Raw genomic sequence first — 22617 nt, 5'->3', positions numbered from 1 at the left:
TCATCTCTGTGATGTTAGTGAACCCAAGAAACAATAAGATTTTTTCCGAAAAAGTTGTGTTTTCAAAACTGTAAAGTATTTTTATCGTTCTTGCTATTTACAACTAAATCCACCATTTCGATTATGAATAAAAACATTACGTACATCGAAATGCTGGGACGCTTTCAAAACTAGGACTTTTATTCTACAAAATAAAAAATTGTAGATTTCTAGAAGCTGGCTTCGAGATCCAAAAGGCACTTTTTTTTCTCCCCACCCGAATTCTGACAGATTGTAAATAATTGGCTCGTGGAATCATTTTATCATCACGAGCTGTTAAATCTGAGGTGTAATTGGTGGACTAAGCCATTCCAGCCAATGAAAAAGTAGGAGGCGGGATTTGTCGGAATCCGGGCGGGAAAAGAACGCATGCGCGGTCCTGATTGCTAGCCTGAACTGTGGGCTGAGGGACGGATAAGCAACAGCAGCAACGGCGGAGAAGTAGTAGCAGCAGGCAAGGGAGGGGTTTTTCTCGCCTGCTCCGATATGGCCGGACAGCAGTTCCAGTACGACGATAGCGGCAATACGTTTTTCTACTTTCTTACGTCTTTTGTTGGTTTAATTGTCATCCCTGCCACCTATTACCTCTGGCCGCGGGATCAGAATGCAGGTGAGGAGGAGCTGGAAGCCGCGTTAGCATGCCAGAACTCGGATAAACCTGCTAGTTAGCCGCGGTGCATTAATGAGCGAGTTCTTTTTAGCATGATGATTAGCCTGACTGTAACTCGTGTACGCATTGTACTTGTTTTCGGTTTTAGAATAGCGGTTTGCGTAAAAGCGTGTTAGTGTGTGATTAGCTAACTTGTAGACGTAAACGCGTAGGAACCTTTAGAGTCTGAAGCTAACTAGCGAGCTGTCTAACTAACGGAACTTACGTAAGGTTGTATTCTGCGTTACGAAACGGCCGTTAGCTACTTGTTTGTCGTTTTTTGCCTGTTGTTTATGAGTCGCGTACCATCAAACCAGACCCCTGTGTGTCCTGGAGCTCCATGAGAACAGCAGGTTCACGTTAACGGCGTCTCTAAGCGCTCCCGTCTGCCTTCTGGCGTGAAAGATACGGAGCCGGGAGCTTCGTGAATTCCTCCAGTGAACGAAAGTAACTTAAGCGCACTCGCCTTGTGACGTCACAGCGTCATTTGCATACGAGTTGATAGCTGGTGATTCGAGATGTTTGAGAGATTATTATACATACAGGACTTTTTTTTTTCCTTCGATGGAATAAAAACGTGTGTTCTGTTCTGTTCTATCCTCTTCTCGCAGGTTTCATTCATGTAACCTTATCATGTTAGCATGTAGCTTATCCTACGTCACTCTACTTAATGGAGGATGAGCCTTGAATATGGTTGTCAAGACAACATGACGTCACATGTTCCGCACTCACTCACTGCCTCCTCACAGCAAGAAGGTCCTGGGTTCGAGCCCCGTGGCCGGCGAGGGCCTTTCTGTGCGGAGTTTGCATGTTCTCCCCGTGTCCGTGTGGGTTTCGTCCGGGTGCTCCGGTTTCCCCCACAGTCCAAAGACATGCAGGTTAGGTTAACTGGTGACTCTAAATTGACCGTAGGTGTGAATGTGAGTGTGAATGGTTGTCTGTGTCTATGTGTCAGCCCTGTGATGACCTGGCGATTTGTCCAGGGTGTACCCCGCCTTTCACCCGTAGTCAGCTGGGATAGGCTCCAGCTTGCCTGCAACCCTGTAGGACAGGATAAAGCGGCTAGAGATGATGAGATGAGCTCATCGGGAGTGGTTAGCACTGTTGCCTCACAGCAAGGAGGTCAGGGTTCGAGCCCCGTGGCCGGTGAGGGCCTTTCTGTGTGGAGTTTGCATGTTCTCCCCGTGTCCGCGTGGGTTTCCTCCGGGTGCTCCGGTTTCCCCCACAGTCCAAAGACATGCAGGTTAGGTTAACTGGTGACTCTAAATTGACCGTAGGTGTGAATGTGAGTGTGAATGGTTGTGTGTCTATGTGTCAGCCCTGTGATGACCTGGCGATTTGTCCAGGGTGTACCCCGCCTTTCGCCCGTAGTCAGCTGGGATAGGCTCCAGCTTGCCTGCGACCCTGTAGAACAGGATAAAGCGGCTAGAGATGATGAGATGAGCTCATCGGGAGTGGTTAGCGCTGTCGCCTCACAGCAAGAAGGTCCGGGTTCGAGCCCCGTGGCCGGCGAGGGCCTTTCTGTGCGGAGTTTGCATGTTCTCCCCGTGTCCGCATGGGTTTCCTCCGGGTGCTCCGGTTTCCCCCACAGTCCAAAGACATGCAGGTTAGGTTAACTGGTGACTCTAAATTGACCGTAGGTGTGAATGTGAGTGTGAATGGTTGTCTGTTACCCCTTTTCCACTAAATCGGTTCCAGTGCTGGTGCTGGTTCACAACTCGTTCAACTTGCGAGCCAGCTGAGAACCAGTTTGCTTTTCCATAGCTCGCGGTGCTAAGGGGAGCTACGTCATTACGTCGCTGAATACGTCAGTTACGTCGCTGCATTTGCATAAACCTTGGCGCGAACATCGAAGCAAAAACAACACGGAAGAAGCAGCAACAACAACAATAATAATGGAGGACTTCGCGTTTGTACAGCTGCTGCTTCTCATCGCTTAAAAATGGTGACCTTTCGCGGTCTTGTTATTGTTGTTGGTCTTAACAGCCCCCCCCCCCGGCGACATAAGCGGTTCTTTCCTCTGGCCCAGCAGAGAGCTGGTGCTAGCCTGGAACTGGTTTTTCTGGCCCAAAGCCAGTTCTTTGTTGAGTGGAAACAGAAAACCCGGTTCCAAACTAAGCACTGGCCCTGAACCAGCCCTGGAACTGCTTTGGTGGAAAAGGGGCATGTGTTTGTGTCAGCCCTGTGATGACCTGGCGACTTGTCCGGGGTGTACCCCGCCTTTCACCTGTAGTCAGCTGGGATAAGCTCCAGCTTGCCTGCGACCCTGTAGAACAGGATAAAGCGGCTACAGATGAGATGAGCTCATTGGGAGTGGTTAGCGCTGTCGCCTCACAGCAAGAAGGTCCGGGTTCGAGCCCCGTGGCCGGTGAGGGCCTTTCTGTGTGGAGTTTGCATGTTCTCCCCGTGTCCGTGTGGGTTTCCTCCGGGTGCTCCGGTTTCCCCCACAGTCCAAAGACATGCAGGTTAGGTTAACTGGTGACTCTAAATTGAGCGTAGGTGTGAATGTGAGTGTGAATGGTTGTCTGTGTCTATGTGTCAGCCCTGTGATGACCTGGCGACTTGTCCAGGGTGTACCCCGCCTTTCGCCCGTAGTCAGCTGGGATAGGCTCCAGCTTGCCTGCGACCCTGTAGAAGGATAAAGCGGCTAGAGATAATGAGATGAGATGAGCTCACTGGGAGTGGTTAGCGCTGTCGCCTCACAGCAAGAAAGTCCTGGGTTCAAACCTTTCTGTGCGGAGTTTGCATGTTCTCCTCGTGTCTGCGTGGGTTTCCCCCACAGTCCAAAAACATGCAGGTTAGGCTAATTGGTGGCGTGAGTATGAATGGTTGTTTGTCTCTGTGTCAGCCCTGCGATGACCTGGCGACTTGTCCAGCGTGTACAGGCTCCAGCTCTCCTGTGACCCTGTACGGATAATGAATGGAGCTCATTGGTAAAATGAACAAGAGTGCTCCGAGAGCGCAATATCCCCTGCTGGCGACTCCTATCTATGCTATAAGTGCTTAATACACCCTCATGAAATTGTCATAGTACAAGTTTGGTAATCATAACTCTGTGGTGAAATGTAACCGAATTGAACGGAATTGTAATATGCGCGTTACTGACAAAGCAATGCCTGTTGCAAAGTTTCGTGAAATTGCTCCAAGAATTGACCGAGGAGTTTATTTCAGATGAGCACACGGTCATGAGATTGTCCGAGTACAATTTTGGTAATCAAGGGTCATAACGCTGGTAAAATGCAACTGAAGTGAATGAAATTGCAATATGCATAGTACTGGCGTATAACAAAGAATCCAAGAATTGTGAGAGGAGTTGACTTCAGAAGGTAAATACCCTTCCCTTTCTGGGACGGACGGACATCGTCATGACGTAATCCCCCTTCGAGCCTTTCAGCCAGCGGAGGATAAAAACACTTTTGGACACTATTCTGCCGCGCCGTTATTTATGTCATTGTCACACAATTAAACCGTGCCAGATCAGGCGGCTGGTGGGTTTTCAAATTTAATAAATACATGCATGCCGGGCTCAACATTAACTTTTAAACCCACTTGCCCCCTATTTTGCGAGTACTCTTTTTGTGAATTGCAACATAAAATGAATCACACACATTGAGTTGATTTGGTTATTGGTTACTTTTTACTTATAACGGACAATAACGATTTTATCTAAAATAGTTTTTCCCGCCTTTTTCGATTTATTTCCATTTCACATGCATGCAGCTGTTGTAAAGTTGAGTGTTTGTGTAGAACTCTCTGACTGTAGGTTCATTACTCAATGTAGAAATCATAAAATAAAAATCTATAACCAAGTTTGTATGAAGAAAAGACCAGGGTGCCAAGACTTTTGAACAGTACTGTGTTTGAGAATAATTATGTATCATTTTTTTTTTGTGTTATCATCCACCTGTAGGTTTTTAAATTTACCCATGACAGACAGGGTAATGTTTGAGTTTAAAATTTAGTGTCCAGGTTGTGGGTGTTTTATACAGACTTGGCAACCTATAACTGAATCAGTGCAGCCAGCATGTCGGGGGACAGCGCGGGGTGTTTTTTAAAAATAAACCTAGAGGTGGATGATATAACAAAAAAACCCTATATATAAATATTTTGCACAGGGCTGTGTTCCTCTGACGATAGAAACAAAGCTCCAGCTCTCTCCGCTCTTAATCTGTTCTGTTTCTTTCAGGATTTATTGCGCATGTCGTGCCTTGTTGATTTATTTATTTATTTATTTTTAAAATGCCCAAGTTGTTTGAAACCAATCTGGGTTTTATGTGTCGAATAAGGAAGCGGTTTCACCTGTCAGAAAATCAAATGCATTCATGAAGGAGCGAACTCAAATGCGAGCAGAAAAAAAAGATTCTTAAACAAACTCTTCCATCCTCACTTCTGATTTTCTGTTTTTTGTAAAATGCATTTTCAATATAGTCATGAATTTCTCTGGAGTTTTCAGGCTGAGCTCCTCTCCTCATGTTCCTTAACCACTCATTTCCTCATTGTTCTTGAAGCATCTGCTTCTATTTGTTAACGTTTTTCTTGATAGCGGGGAGCCTTTTATCAATTTCTCTGTTTGAACAAGCAAAAACGGCGCCAAAATTAACCATATTGAAGACAGATTAAGCCTCGCTTGCACGAAAGACGATGTCTGACTGATCCCAGCTGTAATTATCATGTGATGCGTGACGTCATGCACAAAGGGTCTATAAACAGTAGGCGTACCATACTACAACAGCGGGGGGATATAAAATAACTTGCAAAGCAGTAAACGAAACCATGACTAAGAAAACAGCCAAGGCATAATGGCAGGTACGTAGTGAAGGACGCTTTTAGGAACTGAAATAAAAGATCAAAAAGCCTCATTTTTGTGGTTCTAGTTGGTAATGTATGCTCATTTCAACTTGCCCGGTCGGGCATGTCTGGGACATGTCCCGCTTGTCTGGATGCATGTTTCGCTTGCTCCGGGCAGTCGGGCAGTCCTTAATGTCGAGCCCTGGCATGTATTTTTGTGATTAAATACACATTATACTGAACATGTTTCCCCACACGGGTGGCACGGTGGTGTAGTGGTTAGCGCTGTTGCCTCACAGCAAGAAGGTCCGGGTTCGAGCCCTGTGGCCGGCGAGGGCCTTTCTGTGTGGAGTTTGCATGTTCTCTGCGTGGGTTTCCTCCGGGTGCTCCGGTTTCCCCCACAGTCCAAAGACATGCAGGTTAGGTTAACTGGTGGCTCTAAATTGACCGTAGGTGTGAGTGTGAGTGTGAATGGTTGTCTGTGTCTGTGTCAGCCCTGTGATGACCTGGCGACTTGTCCAGGGTGTACCCCGCCTTTCGCCCGTAGTCAGCTGGGATAGGCTCCAGCTTGCCTGCGACCCTGTAGAACAGGATAAAGCGGCTAGAGATGATGGATATTTCCCACACTAATAAATATGAAGTACTTTGTGTCTGCTGCATCTCAGTTCTTTTAAATCAAGGCTGAATACTTTCTTCTTTGCTGCTGCCTTTGATTAAATCAGATTGGAGGCTTTTGATTAATTCCTCGCTCTGCACTAACTTTTTTTTTTTTTAATTGTATTTTGTGTCTTATTCTATTTTGGCTTATTTTCTATTCTCTTACTATTTTTAATTTTACTTGATTGTCCGTTTATAATGTTTCTCTTCCTCAGTGCATTCACTCCAACCCCCCATGATGGTATATATTGCTTGGCTAGTGACCATCGGTTGTACACTACTTTTCATGATGTGTTGTGGGATACTTTGAGTGCACTGTATAAGGTGTAATAATTCTCACTATACATTCGGACAGCACTACAAAATGACAAACTCGCTGTATAGTCCACTCACTAGTGAGTGATTTTGGACACAGGGTGTGGCAATTTGTTTAAAAAAAAAGAATGGCTGCCAGGTTTGCTTCACTAAATATTTGAGAGAATTTTGAAAGAGAAAGAAGTGTTGAGCAGCATTGTATTAATAATAATAATAATAATAATAATAAATAATGACTTTTTTGTGTTGAAAGATGTATTCCATTCAGCTAGCATGATATTAAACGAGTCTTCGACTCGTTCAGTATCATGCTAGCTGAATGGAATGTATCTGATATACCACTCAACGCCAGCCAATAATATTTTAAATATATATACGTTATTTTCCAGCTGGGAGGTCCGTATCGTGAAATACCGTGACCGAGGTCTTGAAAGTATTGACCGAGGTCACGGTATTTCACCATACGGACCGACCTTAAGCTGGTGAATAATAATTATATTTATTTTTTCTTTACCAAATTCTAACAGAAAACGAGAGCGCCCGAAAGGGAAAACTGAGCCGAGCCGCCATTTTGAATCCTCATTCACGGCTGTAATGCAAATTGCTTCCTCCTCGGTATACAAGTGCACTTCCATGGCAGGAAAATCTACATTTTGCCGCCTATGTAGTCCCCTATTTATACAAATAGGAGTCATTCAGGATTCAGCCATGTTTTTGCTCAGCGTTAGCAAGTTACAGGTTTTTAGCTTTCTCCTGAAATGTGTTTTTTATTTCTTCTTCCTCAGGGTAGTAAAACTCTTTCGCTGTGAACACTGTCGTTATCCATGCTGTAAAATTAATGCTATTCTCCTGAGAAATGGTGGCAAAAATTTACAAGATTTTTGATAATCTTATAAATAAATCTTATTTAAAAAAAAGAGAAATGTTGACAAAGTCTGTTTTTTTGTTGTTGTGAACGAGCGAGTCGCCAGAGGTCCGTAACCAGGGTCCGTACTGTAGGATACAGACCTGCTCGCCAGCCAATCAGAGCGCAGGATTTAGACCCCGAAAAAAACAACTTTATTTATTTATCTCACACACACACACACGATCGACATCCAGGACATGGACAACCAAAAAAAATATTTGTCTCAGTCATGCTGTACAAATGACTAAGAGGCAAATATTTTCCCATCTGGCCTGACCTAACTCTGTCTACAAGCATTTTCTCATATGACCTTTTTTAAAAAAAATTCACATCCACAGTGAAAAACAATGAACAACGGTGTGCAAAAAACGAACTAAGCAAATTTTATTTGTTTGACAGCAAACCATTTACGTGCTGAATCATCTTTGCACAAGTTTGAAAGAACAGTTTGAAGTCTATAAAAGAACGGACTTTTTACCGTTCTCTCGAAATGAAAACGATTTTAAGAGAACATTAGTAAAAGTCGGTTCAAACTCAGGTCAGCTCATGGAGACATCAGTACAAGGTTGTCAATCTTAATGTTGTTGTCAAGGTAGCGTTTTGTACTTCACGCAAAGGAAAAGTGTCAGGTTCGACGTCAAAATTTCCTTTATTTCTTCCTTTGTATATAAAAGCAACATAGCAAGGTGTCTAGCTCCTTAGAGGGGATGAGTGTTGTCTCTCTCCTCCTTCAAGTCAGCAAGAAATCATTTGGAAACAAAAAATAACTGGGGGGGATATAATATAACTGATGCTGAAAAAAATTCATGTTAAGAATAAGGGGAAGTTGGACCTTCCTGCTGTGAGCAGCCATTTTAGTCTGATGTCAGTTGCTGAACTTGGGGTTTAATTGACCACCCAAAGGGGCTCTTTCTTTCTCTCTCTCTCTCTCTCTCTCTCTCTCTCTCTCCTTGAGATTGACACTGAGACATTTGATTAAATGACAGATTTAATTGAATGCAGTAAAGACACTGTAGGATGGTGATTAGGTCGTTTTAATGAGTTTTTTTTTTTGTCTTACAGAACAATTGCGGTTGAAGAGCTTGAGAAGAGTTCATGGAAGATGTCTGTGGTATCGCCTCAGGCTTATGAAATCACAGCAGAGCATTGTCCCAACACTAAAGTAAGTGTGTATGAGTGTGAGCGAGACTGGGGAGGTATTATTTCCCATTAAAAGTCAGTGGCATTGATTTGCCTTATTATTATTATTATTATTATTATTATTAATAATAATAAGTTAAATTTATATAGCGCCTTTCAAAAAACCCAAGGACGCTTTACAATTATAGACAAGGAAAGAATAAATAAATAAAAATATGAGTGATTCCACACTTATGGGTACTGAAATGGGGACATGAACTTATTTTTAAAAATTCACCTAAAACCATTTCTTTTTTTACCATCAGGTCACAAAACATGTAATCTTTAATGAATGATATGTTAAAAGATAACTTTAATTTTCTGAGATGTAATAAAAACATATTTATATGCCAAAATCAAGCCTATGAGTTCCAAAATGATGTCTGTTACATTACTTCTGTTACGATTGTCCATCTCGCGTCTGTTACAAATTAATTACAATCTAGCTATATACCATGTTAATCTTATTGAAAGAATGTGTATGTTTATTCTACTACACATGTTTATTAGTTATATTTGCTAAAACATCACCTTCCTATGTTTCAAAAAGTAATTCTACATTGTTAAAATTGAGAATATATATGTCCACAACACTTCTGTTACGTTCTGACTTTAGCATATAAATATATTTTTATTACATCTCAGAAAATTAAAGTTATCTTTTAACATATCATTCATTAAAGATTACATGTTTTGTGACCTGATGGTAAAAAAAGAAATGGTTTTAGGTGAATTTTTAAAAATAAGTTCATGTCCCCATTTCAGTACCCATAAGCGTGGAATCACTCATATAATAAAAAATAAAAAGTCCACCAAGTAGGGGTCAGGATGTAATTCCCGTGGTGTAGCAGCCACAGTCCCACCAAAAGGCGCACAAAAACAAGTCCCACATCTCCAGCACCGCCGCCAGCAACATCGCTCAAACACCACTCCATGGATCCACACAGCGAGCAGAGAAGCTCCGCCACGCAGAGCGCTGGTGTGTCCCAAACCGCCTGCACAGACGCCGCGACGCCACCGAGCAACATCGCTCGGAACATCACGCCAAGCGTTAAAGCACAGAGCGCTGGACAACCACGATGTAAATTGAGCAACAGGCTCACTGCAGTCCACAGCTGGGAGTGCAGGCATCACCCACAGCGAACCAAGGCCTGGAGGGAACCGATGCCCCAAACTGGGTCCGGAGCTACACCACAACCGGCGGACAAAACACTCAAACACCAAACTACACAAACACACAGGAAAGAAAAAAAAATAGAAAAAGAAATAAAATAAGGGCTCCGGTGAGAAGCGGCAGCCAGAACGCGCACAACGTACTCTCAAACGGAACCGAAAAAAAAAAAGGACCTTCAACCCCCTCCATACCACTCACCCCCGCCGTACCTGAGGACTAGGCGAATTAGGAACATCTAGTTATTGTAGGGTATCATTTTAAAATGTTCGATACGACACTAAAACGATGCAACTCCAAATCAGAAAATTGGGGCGGTTTAGAAAATGGCGATACAAAAAGAAAGCAGTGATTTTTTTTTTTTCTAAATTTACTTTGATTTGTATCTCAGTTGAGGCGGGGGCAATTTAGAGCTAGTAATGAGGTTAAACATTTACAGTGGGGCAAAAAAGTATTTAGTCAGCCACCAATTGTGCAAGTTCTCCCACTTAAAAAGATGAGAGAGGCCTGTAATTTTCATCATAGGTACACTTCAACTATGAGAGACAGAATGGGGGGAAAGAATCCAGGAAATCACATTGTAGGATTTTTAATGAATTAATTGTTAAATTCCTCGGTAAAATAAGTATTTGGTCACCTACAAACAAGCAAGATTTCTGGCTCTCACAGACCTGTAACAACTTCTTTAAGAGGCTCCTCTGTCCTCCACTCGTTACCTGTATTAATGGCACCTGTTTGAACTCGTTATCAGTATAAAAGACACCTGTCCACAACCTCAAACAGTCACACTCCAAACTCCACTATGGCCAAGACCAAAGAGCTGTCAAAGGACACCAGAAACAAAATTGTAGACCTGCACCAGGCTGGGAAGACTGAATCTGCAATAGGTAAGCAGCTTGGTGTGAAGAAATCAACTGTGGGAGCAATTATTAGAAAATGGAAGACATACAAGATCACTGATAATCTCCCTCGATCTGGGGCCCCACACAAGATCTCACCCCGTGGGGTCAAAATGATCACAAGAACGGTGAGCAAAAATCCCAGAACCACACGGGGGGACCTAGTGAATGACCTGCAGAGAGCTGGGACCAAAGTAACAAAGGCTACCATCAGTAACGCACTACGCCGCCAGGGACTCAAATCCTGCAGTGCCAGATGTGTTCCCCTGCTTAAGCCAGTACATGTCCAGGCCTGTCTGAAGTTTGCTAGAGAGCATTTGGATGATCCAGAAGAGGATTGGGAGAATGTCATATGGTCAGATGAAACCAAAATAGAACTTTTTGGTAAAAACTCAACTTGTCATGTTTGGAGGAGAAAGAATGCTGAGTTGCATCCAAAGAACACCATACCTACTGTGAAGCATGGGGGTGGAAACATCATGCTTTGGGGCTGTTTTTCTGCAAAGGGACCAGGACGACTGATCCGTGTAAAGGAAAGAATGAATGGGGCCATGTATCGTGAGATTTTGAGTGAAAACCTCCTTCCATCAGCAAGGGCATTGAAGATGAAACGTGGCTGGGTCTTTCAGCATGACAATGATCCCAAACACACCGCCCGGGCAACGAAGGAGTGGCTTCGTAAGAAGCATTTCAAGGTCCTGGAGTGGCCTAGCCAGTCTCCAGATCTCAACCCCATAGAAAATCTTTGGAGGGAGTTGACAGTCTGTGTTGCCCAGCGACAGCCCCAAAACATCACTGCTCTAGAGGAGATCTGCATGGAGGAATGGGCCAAAATACCAGCAACAGTGTGTGAAAACCTTGTGAAGACTTACAGAAAAGGTTTGACCTCTGTCATTGCCAACAAAGGGTATATAACAAAGTATTGAGATGAACTTTTGTTATTGACCAAATACTTATTTTCCACCATAATTTGCAAATACATTCTTTAAAAATCAGGCAATGCGATTTTCTGGATTTTTTTTCTCATTCTGTCTCTCATAGTTGAAGTATACCTATGATGAAAATTACAGGCCTCTCTCATCTTTTTAAGTGGGAGAACTTGCACAATTGGTGACCTGACTAAATACTTTTTTGCCTCACTGTAAATTATGATGTGGTTTGAATCAGGTGATTTTATAATCATGATTTGGTACAAAATCAGTATTCAGGAAAGGACTACTCTTTGAGGATCAAAGATGGGCCAAGGATCTCAATGTACAGTTTGTCAAGTTATTGAATTGTTTAACGACAGTGTTCCTCAAAGGAAGGCATGAAAAGATTTGGATATTTCACCCTCTTTGGTGTACATCAGTAAATGATTCAAGGAATTTGGAGGAATTTTGGTGTGTAAAGGGCAAGGGCCCAAGCCTAAGCTGAACACCCGTGATCTCTGATCCCTCAGACAGCACTGCATGAAGAACCGTCATCCATCTATAGCTGATATAACCACATGGGCTCGGGATTACTTTGGTAAACCTTTATCAAGCACTACAATACAGCGTTACATCCACATGCCAGTTAATGCTTGACTGTGCAGAAAGGAAGCCTTAGGCCATTATTAAAAAATGTTCTGTTTCCGGTCCACCGGCGGGGTGAGTGCCGTTTGTGCGGTTGAAATTATTATTTTTTTAACGCTGGTTTTTCGACATTTTTTTTCGGGTTCGGAAATCTAAAATCGAACTTGACATTTCCGCATTCCCAGGGCTTTCCACTAAGCCCATGTTTACATTAGACCGTATCAGCGGATCATCAGATTAACGTTTTTAAAACGATTAGTGTGCACACAGCAACACCAATACACGGATACGCTCGGCTCCGCAGGCATCCTGCGCTCCAAATCACTCCGCCCTGAACAGCGAGTGCCCTCTGGAGGGTGCGCACTCCGGCCCTGCGCAGCCCACAGAGCACGCGAGTGAAGTGCACAAGCAGTGATTCGGGACTGAGCCGCTGTGTGTGTGATCCCAGCGCATATCACTTACCACTTGCAAGTGGAAGGATGGCAAGCCTAAAGACAATCATAACTACACAATGGGCAGTATTTGCATCAGTATTTGCAGTATTTTCATACTTTTATACTCTTTAATGAAAGGTGATACAAGGCGGAAGTCCACGCCGTTTTTCAGCAGTCGCGTCACATGACCAACGCCAGCGAATCAGGAAGGTGGATGTCACAGTGATGTTGTCCAATGACGACGCCAGCTAGAGCTCAGCACAGCGTATCCAAGTATCTCAATGTTTACACAGCACCGGAGCTGACACGATCTGGATTGAATACGTGGACCCTGGCGGATTCCCATTTCCAGGCGGTTTAATGTAAACGGACAGTGCATCCGCGAAGAAAACGAGACAGATACGGTCTAATGTAAACTTGGCCTAAGGCTCATACTAGCCAGCCATGACAAATAAGTAGCCAGCCGGGGGGAGTAAACACAAAATAAACTCCTGTGCATGCAGCTCCCAGGATTAAATGTATTTTCCACAGACCATTTATTTATTTACTTTACTCAAATACAAAGTAAAATGGCAGTAAATCTTCTTTCTTTTCTTGCGTATTGCATCATGAGGCGTTCCTGGCTTGTAAATCTCTTATTTTCGGTGCATGACACATTCACGCAGCTGAGCATGCTATGAATTAACAACGACAACGGTCTGCAGTGGGGCTACACAATTACACACTCAGCGAACATTTCTCCATTTGTGTATAAAAATACACTCCAACCACTCAGTTTGGTTTCATTTACAACCAACGGTGTCTTTTGATGCCAGCACGTAATTGAACGAGAGAAGACTGGTTTACCGGAGACAAAATAAGCGTCATCTCTGCTTCTGTTCCCTCCGACACACTACTGCCTCCGCCGAGTGCGCGCACTCTGAACTGAATCAGCTCTGCGCATGCACCGTGCGGCACAAAAAAAAGGCAGCCACCATGAAGGAAGGAGATCCGGAGTTTTCAAACATTTGCTTAAGTGTGAAATCGCAAAATGGTATTCTAGCGAACAACAAAATAGTAAAGATTCAGAAAAACAAATCATTCAGTGATCATTTTAATCGTGTAATTTCATCCGAACTCGGCCTAACGCTCGATTTAGAACTACAAAAAGTCCGTGTGTCGGACATTTTAAGTACCTTTGTAAAAGTTTTGCAAATGTTGCAGTCAGCATTTAAAATGCTAACTTAGTTTTTGTACAAGTTTCAGTTGATTTAAACTGTCATATTATTAAATGTGTCTGCTTTTGTAATAAAAAAGTACTGAAAGAAAAAGCAAACACAGCATTCCGATTTTATATATAAAAGAGAGAGTGAGTGATTCCACGCTTATGGGTACTGAAATGGGGACATGAACTTATTTTTAAAAATTCACCTAAAACCATTTCTTTTTTTACCATCAGGTCACAAAACATGTAATCTTTAATGAATGATGTGTTAAAAGATAACTTTAATTTTCTGAGATGTAATAAAAACATTTATATGCCAAAGTCAGAACGTAACAGAAGTGTTGTGGACATATATATTCTCAATTTTAACAATGTAGAATTACTTTTTGAAACATAGGAAGGTGATGTTTTAGCAAATATAATTAATAAACATGTGTAGTAGAATAAACATACACATTCTTTCAATAAGATTAACATGGTATATAGCTAGATTGTAATTAATTTGTAACAGACGCGAGACGGACAATCGTAACAGAAGTAATGTAACAGACATCATTTTGGAACTCATAGGCTTGACTTTGGCATATAAATATGTTTTTATTACATCTCAGAAAATTAAAGTTATCTTTTAACATATCATTCATTAAAGATTACATGTTTTGTGACCTGATGGTAAAAAAATAAATGGTTTTAGGTGAATAAGTTCATGTCCCCATTTCAGTACCCATAAGCGTGGAATCACATATATATATATATATATATATATATATATATATATATATATATATATATATATATATATATATATATATATATCCCTCCCTCCCGACTGAATTTTTTTGCTCACCCGGTGGACAGGAAACAGATTTTTTTTTTTTAAGGATGGCCTTATGTTAACTGTGTCCAGAAGCACCATCGACGACTTCTCTGGCCTCAGAGGCATCTGGGATGGATCATCGCACAGTGGAAACATGTATTGTGGTCAGATGAATCAGTATTTCAGGTCTTTTTTTTTTTTTTTTGGTAAGAAATGGACATCGTGTGCTCCAGACCAAAGATGAAAAGGGCCATCCAGACTGTTACCAGCAAGAAGTCCAAAAGCCGGGGTCTGTCATGGTATGGGGTTGTGTCAGTGCCCTTGGCAAAGGTAACTTGCACTTCTGTGACGGCAGCATTAATACAGCAACATGTGTTGCCTTCAAGACGACATCTCTTCCAGGGAGATTTCAACAAGACAATGCAGAACGACATTCTGCACACATTACAAAGGCATGGCTGTGGAAGAAGAAGGGGCCTGTCCCCTCTGGAGAATGTCTGGCGAATTTTGAAACGAAAAACATGACAATGACGACCGTGTACTGTTGCACACCTTAAGACCTGTTTACAGGAAGCACGGGACAAAATCACACCTGAAACACTTCATCTTTTGGTGTCTTCAGTCCCTAAACGTCTTTTAAGTATTGTGAGAAGGAATGGCAACGTTAAAAAGTGGTAAATCCTTTACCGGCCCAACTTTATTTATTTAAAAAAAAAAAAAAGTGTTGCAAAACTCAAAATTGAAATTTTTTGTTTTTTGAAAAAACAATGTATGAATCAGAACGCCAAATAATATGCTTTTGTATTGTTTGAGTGTAACGTGTTTAAATCCAGCCCAAAACCCACCACATACGTGCGCTCACACAAAGCTCTGAAAGCAGTGCTATCAATCCCAGGTCTACATCAGTGTGCTCATTATAAATGTGTTTTCAAAGTTATTCTCTCTCTCTCTCCCCCCCCCCCCCCCCATCTAACAAAATCATCTTAGAGTTGCTGTGAAGATGCTTTCCACATATTTAACAGACGTTCCACAGCATTAAATGAAACTGTAAATGATTAAAAAGTATGACATGTTCTTGTTGACAGTTCAGGGCATATTGTTTTTGGAAAGTAATCAACTTCAGCATGACGCCGCATTCATTGTTGATTTAGTTTCCAAAAAAAAACCAAGTACGCTTTCAGAAAGAGCATGTTTGGTGTCCTAACCTAAAGATACATATCTTGCACTGAAGTTTTAGGGGGGGGAAATGAAATCTACAAAAAGGTCACTATTAATAATTATTTAAATATAGCTTTAGGTTTGGGTGGCACGGTGGTGTAGTGGATAGCACTGCTGCCTCACAGCAAGAAGGCCCGGGTTCGAGCCCTGTGGCCGGCAAGGGCCTTTCTGTGCGGAGTTTGCATGTTCTCCCCGTGTCCGCGTGGGTTTCCTCCGGGTGCTCCGGTTTCCCCCACAGTCCAAAGACATGCAGGTTAGGTTAACTGGTGACTCTAAATTGACTGTAGGTGTGAATGTGAGTGTGAATGGTTGTCTGTGTCTATGTGTCAGCCCTGTGATGACCTGGCGACTTGTCCAGGGTGTACCCCGCCTTTCACCCGTAGTCAGCTGGGATAGGCTCCAGCTTGCCTGCGGCCCTGTAGACCAGGATAAAGCGGCTTGAGATGAGATGAGATATTATGCAGTTTGTAGTTTTAGCTTTCTCTCCGTGTTGCCATGGTGACTGTGTATATAATCTGGAAATGCATTTTATAGTCTGCATGACGGAAATGAATCTTATGATGCAAACATACAATTCTTCTCATGTTTAAAATTGCGTATTACAAAGAATTGTAACATTTTTTTGTTTGTTTGTTTGTTTATCGTCTCAACAGAAAAGCAGCCCTGCTGTTTGGTTGGGCGGTATTTATCTTCCTGGCTTATAAGGTGTCTAAATTAGATCGCGAGTACCAGGAATATAACCCCTATGAGGTCCTAAATCTAGATCCGGTAAGATTTTTAATTTATTTTTTTTAAATAAAAAAAATGAAAAACAGGATTTCTGTTGTATTGTGCTTTTTTTAAAAAAATTATTTTAAAATATATGTTTATTCTAATGGCTCTCGAACATTCCATGTGTGTTTCTGCTTCCATGTAGAGTGCTTCTATGTCCGAAATCAAGAAGCAGTACAGGGTGCTGTCGCTAAAATACCACCCTGACAAAGGAGGAGATGAGGCCATGTTCATGAAGATTGCTAAAGCTTATTCAGCGTAAGGACCATTTCACTGCTTCGGAGTTTCATTCTTCTGTTTTTCTTTGTAGCAGTTGTACTTGTTTTACTGTTGCACCCTACACTAAAGCTGCTTTTACCAACTGCCCGTCGAAACACGATTTGTTCCGGAACAGTCTGGCACCGGTGGGCACAGCTTGTTTGACTTTACAAGGCGGCGCAACCTGTTCTGAAACATGTTTGCTTCTGCTTACCGTCTAAACACAATCGGTGGCAAGTAGGAGGGCTTACGTTTGTGTGGTAGCGTTCATCCAGGCTATTTATCATCCAGACAAGACCGGTTCATGACACATTCCATGGTCAATTCTTCTCAAGCGCTTTTCCTTGTCAAACTTCTCCGCCTTTAAACGATTCCCACGCCAATTACAATGATACCTCAGGGCTCTATGTTAACTTTGAGACATGGTTGCCCATTCGGGCGACCATTTGTAGAAATCTGGTTGCCCGAACTCAGAACATGGTTGCCTAAATATTACATATTTTTTTAAAATTTATTCTTCAACCTTCTCAGACGCTGTCTGTATCAACAAGCATTGACACTAGCGCCCCGTGCGAGTAATGCGGTAATTAGTCATGTAGTGAAGGACATACCAATATTCAGTCCCCCCCAGGATTTCGCGGGCCTTTTTTGTGATTGTTGCGGGCCGAAATGTCTGATGATGTGGGGGAGTTTTTCCAAAAAATTGCGATAAAGGAATCAAAGATCAGCGCTTATCTGTGGCAAGGTGCAGGATTAAGTGAAAACTTTGAGTAAATAGAATACAAATCCGCACACTTGAAGTCTGTGCAATGATTTCTTTACGGAGATGGCAAGCTTTCGGTCGCTAGACCTTCATCAGGCAGAGTGCATAGTCCAACAAACAGTGCTGAGTTAATACAGCTTAATTAGGAGCACCTGTAGTCAGTGCTGCAGCCACACTGTCAGTAGAGCATCATGGGAAATGTAGTAAAAATAGTCATGAAACGTATAGAAAAAAGAACAAGTCCATGCTGTGTACACATCAGGCTCCCGCCATCATAAAACAAAGCATAAACAGTTCAACATTCAATAAACAATTCAGAATTAAATAAATACGCTCATGTCAAAATCCTCGTTTAGACCTGATGGTTGTAGTGCTTCTAATGTATATATCCAAGAGAGTTCCCGTTGGCATAACTTCTTGTCAACGTCACCCCCTCTGTGTAAGGTGACTTGTTCTATACCAGGCTTTCGTCTAAACCGGGGAACAGGGGCGCTGCGCCCACTTACTCTCGGCGTGCGCCCTCTTACCGAAATGCCGATTGAACCCCAAGTCACACTTAGGCCATGCACGTATATGCTACTGCACAACATGCAATCTTTCTCAAAACGATCTTTTCTCCGTGAAAACACCCCAGCAACACCACGTGACAATGTGTCTGATCATCAAATACGTTATAATTACTCCAAAAATATTCCAATCATAGTAGATACACCGTCAAACGGTGCAAAAATGATCCGAATTGGCGTTTTCCAGACTGAGGCGCCATGTTGTTTGTATACTTGTCGCGGCTGCTCTCGCGAGATTTGACATAGACAAGGTCAGCTGACTTGTAGAGCGAGATTTCTCGAGACTGAATGACCTTTTACCCACTGGCGCGGGAGCTTTTGACAGAAGTAGTTCACGAGTTGTTTTTGTTGACACTTGGGCATTTAAAGATGTCATCCCGCGGCACGAAGCGGAAGAAAACCAAAGACTGTCTGGGGCAGAAGAAGATTACTTCTTTCTTTTTCAATGTTGACAGACAATTTGTTACAATTTCCCTCTCAGATAACCTCAGAATGTCCCATTGGAGCCTCAATTTTTCAAAGGCATTGCATGGCGGGGGGGGACCTGACACCATCCCCCCCCGCTTTGCTCCCTCGCCATGGTGAGCGCCCTCATACTAAATTTTTCTAGAAAAAACCCTGCTATACCTCTAAATCTGAGTGAGGAAACAGGATGTGACCTTTGGAATCAGGGGGATCATCACATATAAATAATATTCTTTGTGTTACATGTGATGATCCCCCTGATTCCAAAGGTCACATCCTGTTTCCTCACTCAAATTTAGAGGTATAGACCTCTTGCAGTCACGTGACCGGAATGTAAACAGCCGCCATCTTGTCGGTAAAAAAACACCGCTGAATACTGCTGCACTCGTGTACAAAATGGATCAATTTCAACCGACGGACTACACGGCTCATTTTTCTAATGAACAGATAATTAGATATATGTCTAAAATAAATGACCTACAGATTAGTGACCCTTATGGCTTACCAGACGTAGTTTTCACGACCGTGTCAGTGGATGTTGAACTGCCAGAGGTGGAATACCCAGACGTGTATAATTACCTCATTAACTTTCCCTCGCTGTTCAGTGGTGGAGCACTGCGTGCTTATAAATCTCTGGACAGTCATCTCTACAGAAATTCAGGATTTGTCAGCCGCCCTCAGATGTGGCATCTTGTAAACAAGAAAATAATCCTCATTGGACGGGTAAGTCACTTAAGTATTGAGACCCCGCTGGTCTCGCCATCTCGTCCGGAATGTTGTGCATGCGATGGAAATCGCTACAAACCGTCATTTTCTGCTGGAAACCAATGTCCAGTAAGTCCATACGGTTGTAGTGGATATTGAAGTCCGGTACAGACGAACAACACGCAAAAATACACACAAAAAACATAAAAAACGTGCACAGGTAGGGAGAGCTTGTAGTCGCAGCATCCCCATCATGCGCCGCCATATCCACTATTATGGTTGAATATTTTATATTATTGTAGATCAAGTATCAGTAGTCTATCACCATTACTGTATATATGGTATACCTGATAGCAGCAATCCATTTTGCACGCCTGTCAGGGTCCCGTGGCAGCCTACTGTCAAGTGTATGTGAGCATCATGGGTTTCCCACACTTGAAAGGGAAGGACTCGGACACAGGATTCCACTCGTCTTATGTTTTATTGATTTTCAGTGGAGTTGACGTTGTAGTAGAATTGTATATAGTAGGGTTTTCCAGAAGAAAAGGTAGAAGTAGAAGGCGGAAATATGGCGTTTGACCGACAAGGTGGCATCTGTTTACAATCTGGATCGGATGTGATGTCACATGCAGGTGCTCCATAGAACTATGGAATCAATTTTGTGCCAAAATGTTCATACAATACTTCTGAAATATCAAACAAAAACGACAAATCAAAATACACAAAAAGAAAAAAAAAAGTCAATTTTTTTAGACTGGCAAACAAATTATTCGTGTAATCGTGCAAAATCTCAGTCTATTACTCTTCAGAAACCTTTTATTTTTGTTCTGCGTCTTTCTCAGTTTTGTTTGACGTAATTTATTTTGGTTGCGATTCCAGCTTTCTCATTTGCGCTCCCTGACTTTTCGCTTGCAGTTTTGGCACAAACTTCGTGTGGGTGGGCTGTCCAGGAACGCATTCCCATTGGCTAACTTGTGTTTGACTGACAGCTACGCTCAGCCATTCCCTACTCGGATTCTGGCGGACTGTTTGACGAGTGACCGATCCATTGACGGTAAACAAGGATCGAGTGGACTTCAGTGGCGACTATGATATTGAATTAATTCAACAAAGTGTAAATTCAATATCATAGTTAATATCATATAGTAAATTCAATATCATATCATGAAATATCAAAGCCTTTGAAAAATTGAGGCTCCAATGGGACATTCTGAGGTTATCTGAGAGGGAAATTGTAACAAATTGTCTGTCAACATTGAAAAAGAAAGAAGTAATCTTCTTCTGCCCCAGACAGTCTTTGGTTTTCTTCCGCTTCGTGCCGCGGGATGACATCTTTAAATGCCCAAGTGTCAACAAAAACAACTCGTGAACTACTTCTGTCAAAAGCTCCCGCGCCAGTGGGTAAAAGGTCATTCAGTCTCGAGAAATCTCGCTCTACAAGTCAGCTGACCTTGTCTATGTCAAATCTCGCGAGAGCAGCCGCGACAAGTAAACAAACAACATGGCGCCTCAGTCTGGAAAACGCCAATTCGGATCATTTTTGCACCGTTTGGTGTATCTACTATGATTGGAATATTTTTGGAGTAATTATAACGTATTTGATGATCAGACACATTGTCATGTGGTGTTGCTGGGATGTTTTCACAGAGAAACGATCGTTTTGAGAAAGATTGCATGTTGTGCAGTAGCATATAAGTGCATGGCCTAAGTGTGACTTGGGGTTCAATCGGCATTTCGGTAAGAGGACGCACGCCGAGAGCAAGTGGGCGCAGCGCCCCTGTTCCCCGGTTTAGACGAAAGCCTGGTATAGAACAAGTCACCTTACACAGAGGGGGTGACGTTGACAAGAAGTTATGCCAACGGGAACTCTCTTGGATGTATACATTAGAAGCACTACAACCATCAGGTCTAAATGAGGATTTTGACATGAGCGTATTTATTTAATTCTGAATTGTTTATTGAATGTTGAACTGTTTATGCTTTGTTTTATGATGGCGGGAGCCTGATGTGTACACAGCATGGACTTGTTCTTTTTTCTTTTTTGTATACGTTTCATGGCTATTTTTACTACATTTCCCATGATGCTCTACTGACACAGAGTGGCTGCAGCACTGACTACAGGTGCTCCTAATTAAGCTGTATTAACTCAGCACTGTTTGTTGGACTATGCACTCTGCCTGATGAAGGTCTAGCGACCGAAAGCTTGCCATCTCCGTAAAGAAATCATTGCACAGACTTCAAGTGTGCGGATTTGTATTCTATTTACTCAAAAAATTGCGCTGAAAGTTGCGGTGTTTTTTAGGTTTTTGTTGCGATTACATTGCGGGAGGAAGTGAAAGTTGCAAGAAATTGTTGCGATTTTCTCTTTTTGTGATTAAAATTGAGTGATATGTTAAATATAACGTTATTACTGAAAAACTATTGATTAAAAAAACAGACACTGAGAAATGGTCCTATAAACAACTTTACTAATATAAAAGTTTACCAGGACTACAAAAATGCAGAAAAATAGGCTTTACTTATCCAAATGCTCCTGTTGGTTCAAAAGTTACAGTGCAGAGAACCTCACAGCACAACATGAAGTTACCTTAAAACATAATATAAATGCCTCAGCTTTCATGTAAGAAAAAAAACTAATACTAGTACTGTGTGCAGGCAGTCTCTCCTGAAGACTAAATTAACGGGTCAGCCAAGATCAGATGGACCTTATAGTTCCAAAATAACAAAAAACCCAAGGTTACCCAAAATGGTCAAAACTGTGATATTATGGGCTTGAACATATTGGGGTCCCATACCTAAAATTTCATGTAGCATTCTCTTTCCCTTTTGAAAATGTACCTCATTTTATACATGCCCCATTCTGCTAGGTTGTTGACGTTACGGACACTACATTAAAAGATATAACGGGATAGATCCACTTAAAACACCTCAAAAGCAAATGTTGATGGGGCAACGAACTGTTATGCCATAAAGTGCCCTGTCGAATGTTACAGTTGAGTATAGTTACATATATTTGCTGGGTCTTCTAGTTATGTGACACGTTATCAGGGACCCCGATATTAGACAGAGAAACACAAAATTTCACAACACTTTATTAAAGCTCCAATTATTGGGCTCACAAAACATCATTTTATGCATAGTATCGGCTTATTATACTAGTTCCTTAATTAATTGACAGTTGGTTGTCCTTTCCATCAAAGATTACATAGCTTATATACTTGTTGAACAATGTTACACATAACGTTACGGACACTAC

The 22617-nt window shown here is 42.2% G+C and overlaps 1 protein-coding gene across 1 annotated transcript in view; it reads left to right on the top strand.

The window, feature by feature from the left end:
* The first annotated feature begins 411 nt into the window (after nucleotides 1–411).
* The window catches only part of sec63 (SEC63 homolog, protein translocation regulator), a 107136-nt gene continuing 84930 nt past the window's right edge, over nucleotides 412–22617 (top strand). The window contains exons 1-4 of the mRNA XM_060914131.1: nucleotides 412–649; nucleotides 8418–8517; nucleotides 16487–16601; nucleotides 16750–16862. Of these exons, the coding sequence (XP_060770114.1) occupies nucleotides 526–649; nucleotides 8418–8517; nucleotides 16487–16601; nucleotides 16750–16862 (452 nt within the window). The 5' untranslated portion in view covers nucleotides 412–525. The remainder of the gene's footprint in view (nucleotides 650–8417; nucleotides 8518–16486; nucleotides 16602–16749; nucleotides 16863–22617) is intronic.

The sequence above is a fragment of the Neoarius graeffei genome, chromosome 2 (genome assembly GCF_027579695.1).
Source record: "Neoarius graeffei isolate fNeoGra1 chromosome 2, fNeoGra1.pri, whole genome shotgun sequence".
NCBI lineage: Eukaryota > Metazoa > Chordata > Actinopteri > Siluriformes > Ariidae > Neoarius > Neoarius graeffei.
The sequence above is the reverse complement of the archived record's forward strand: the minus strand, read 5'-3'. Positions and strand labels throughout refer to the sequence as shown.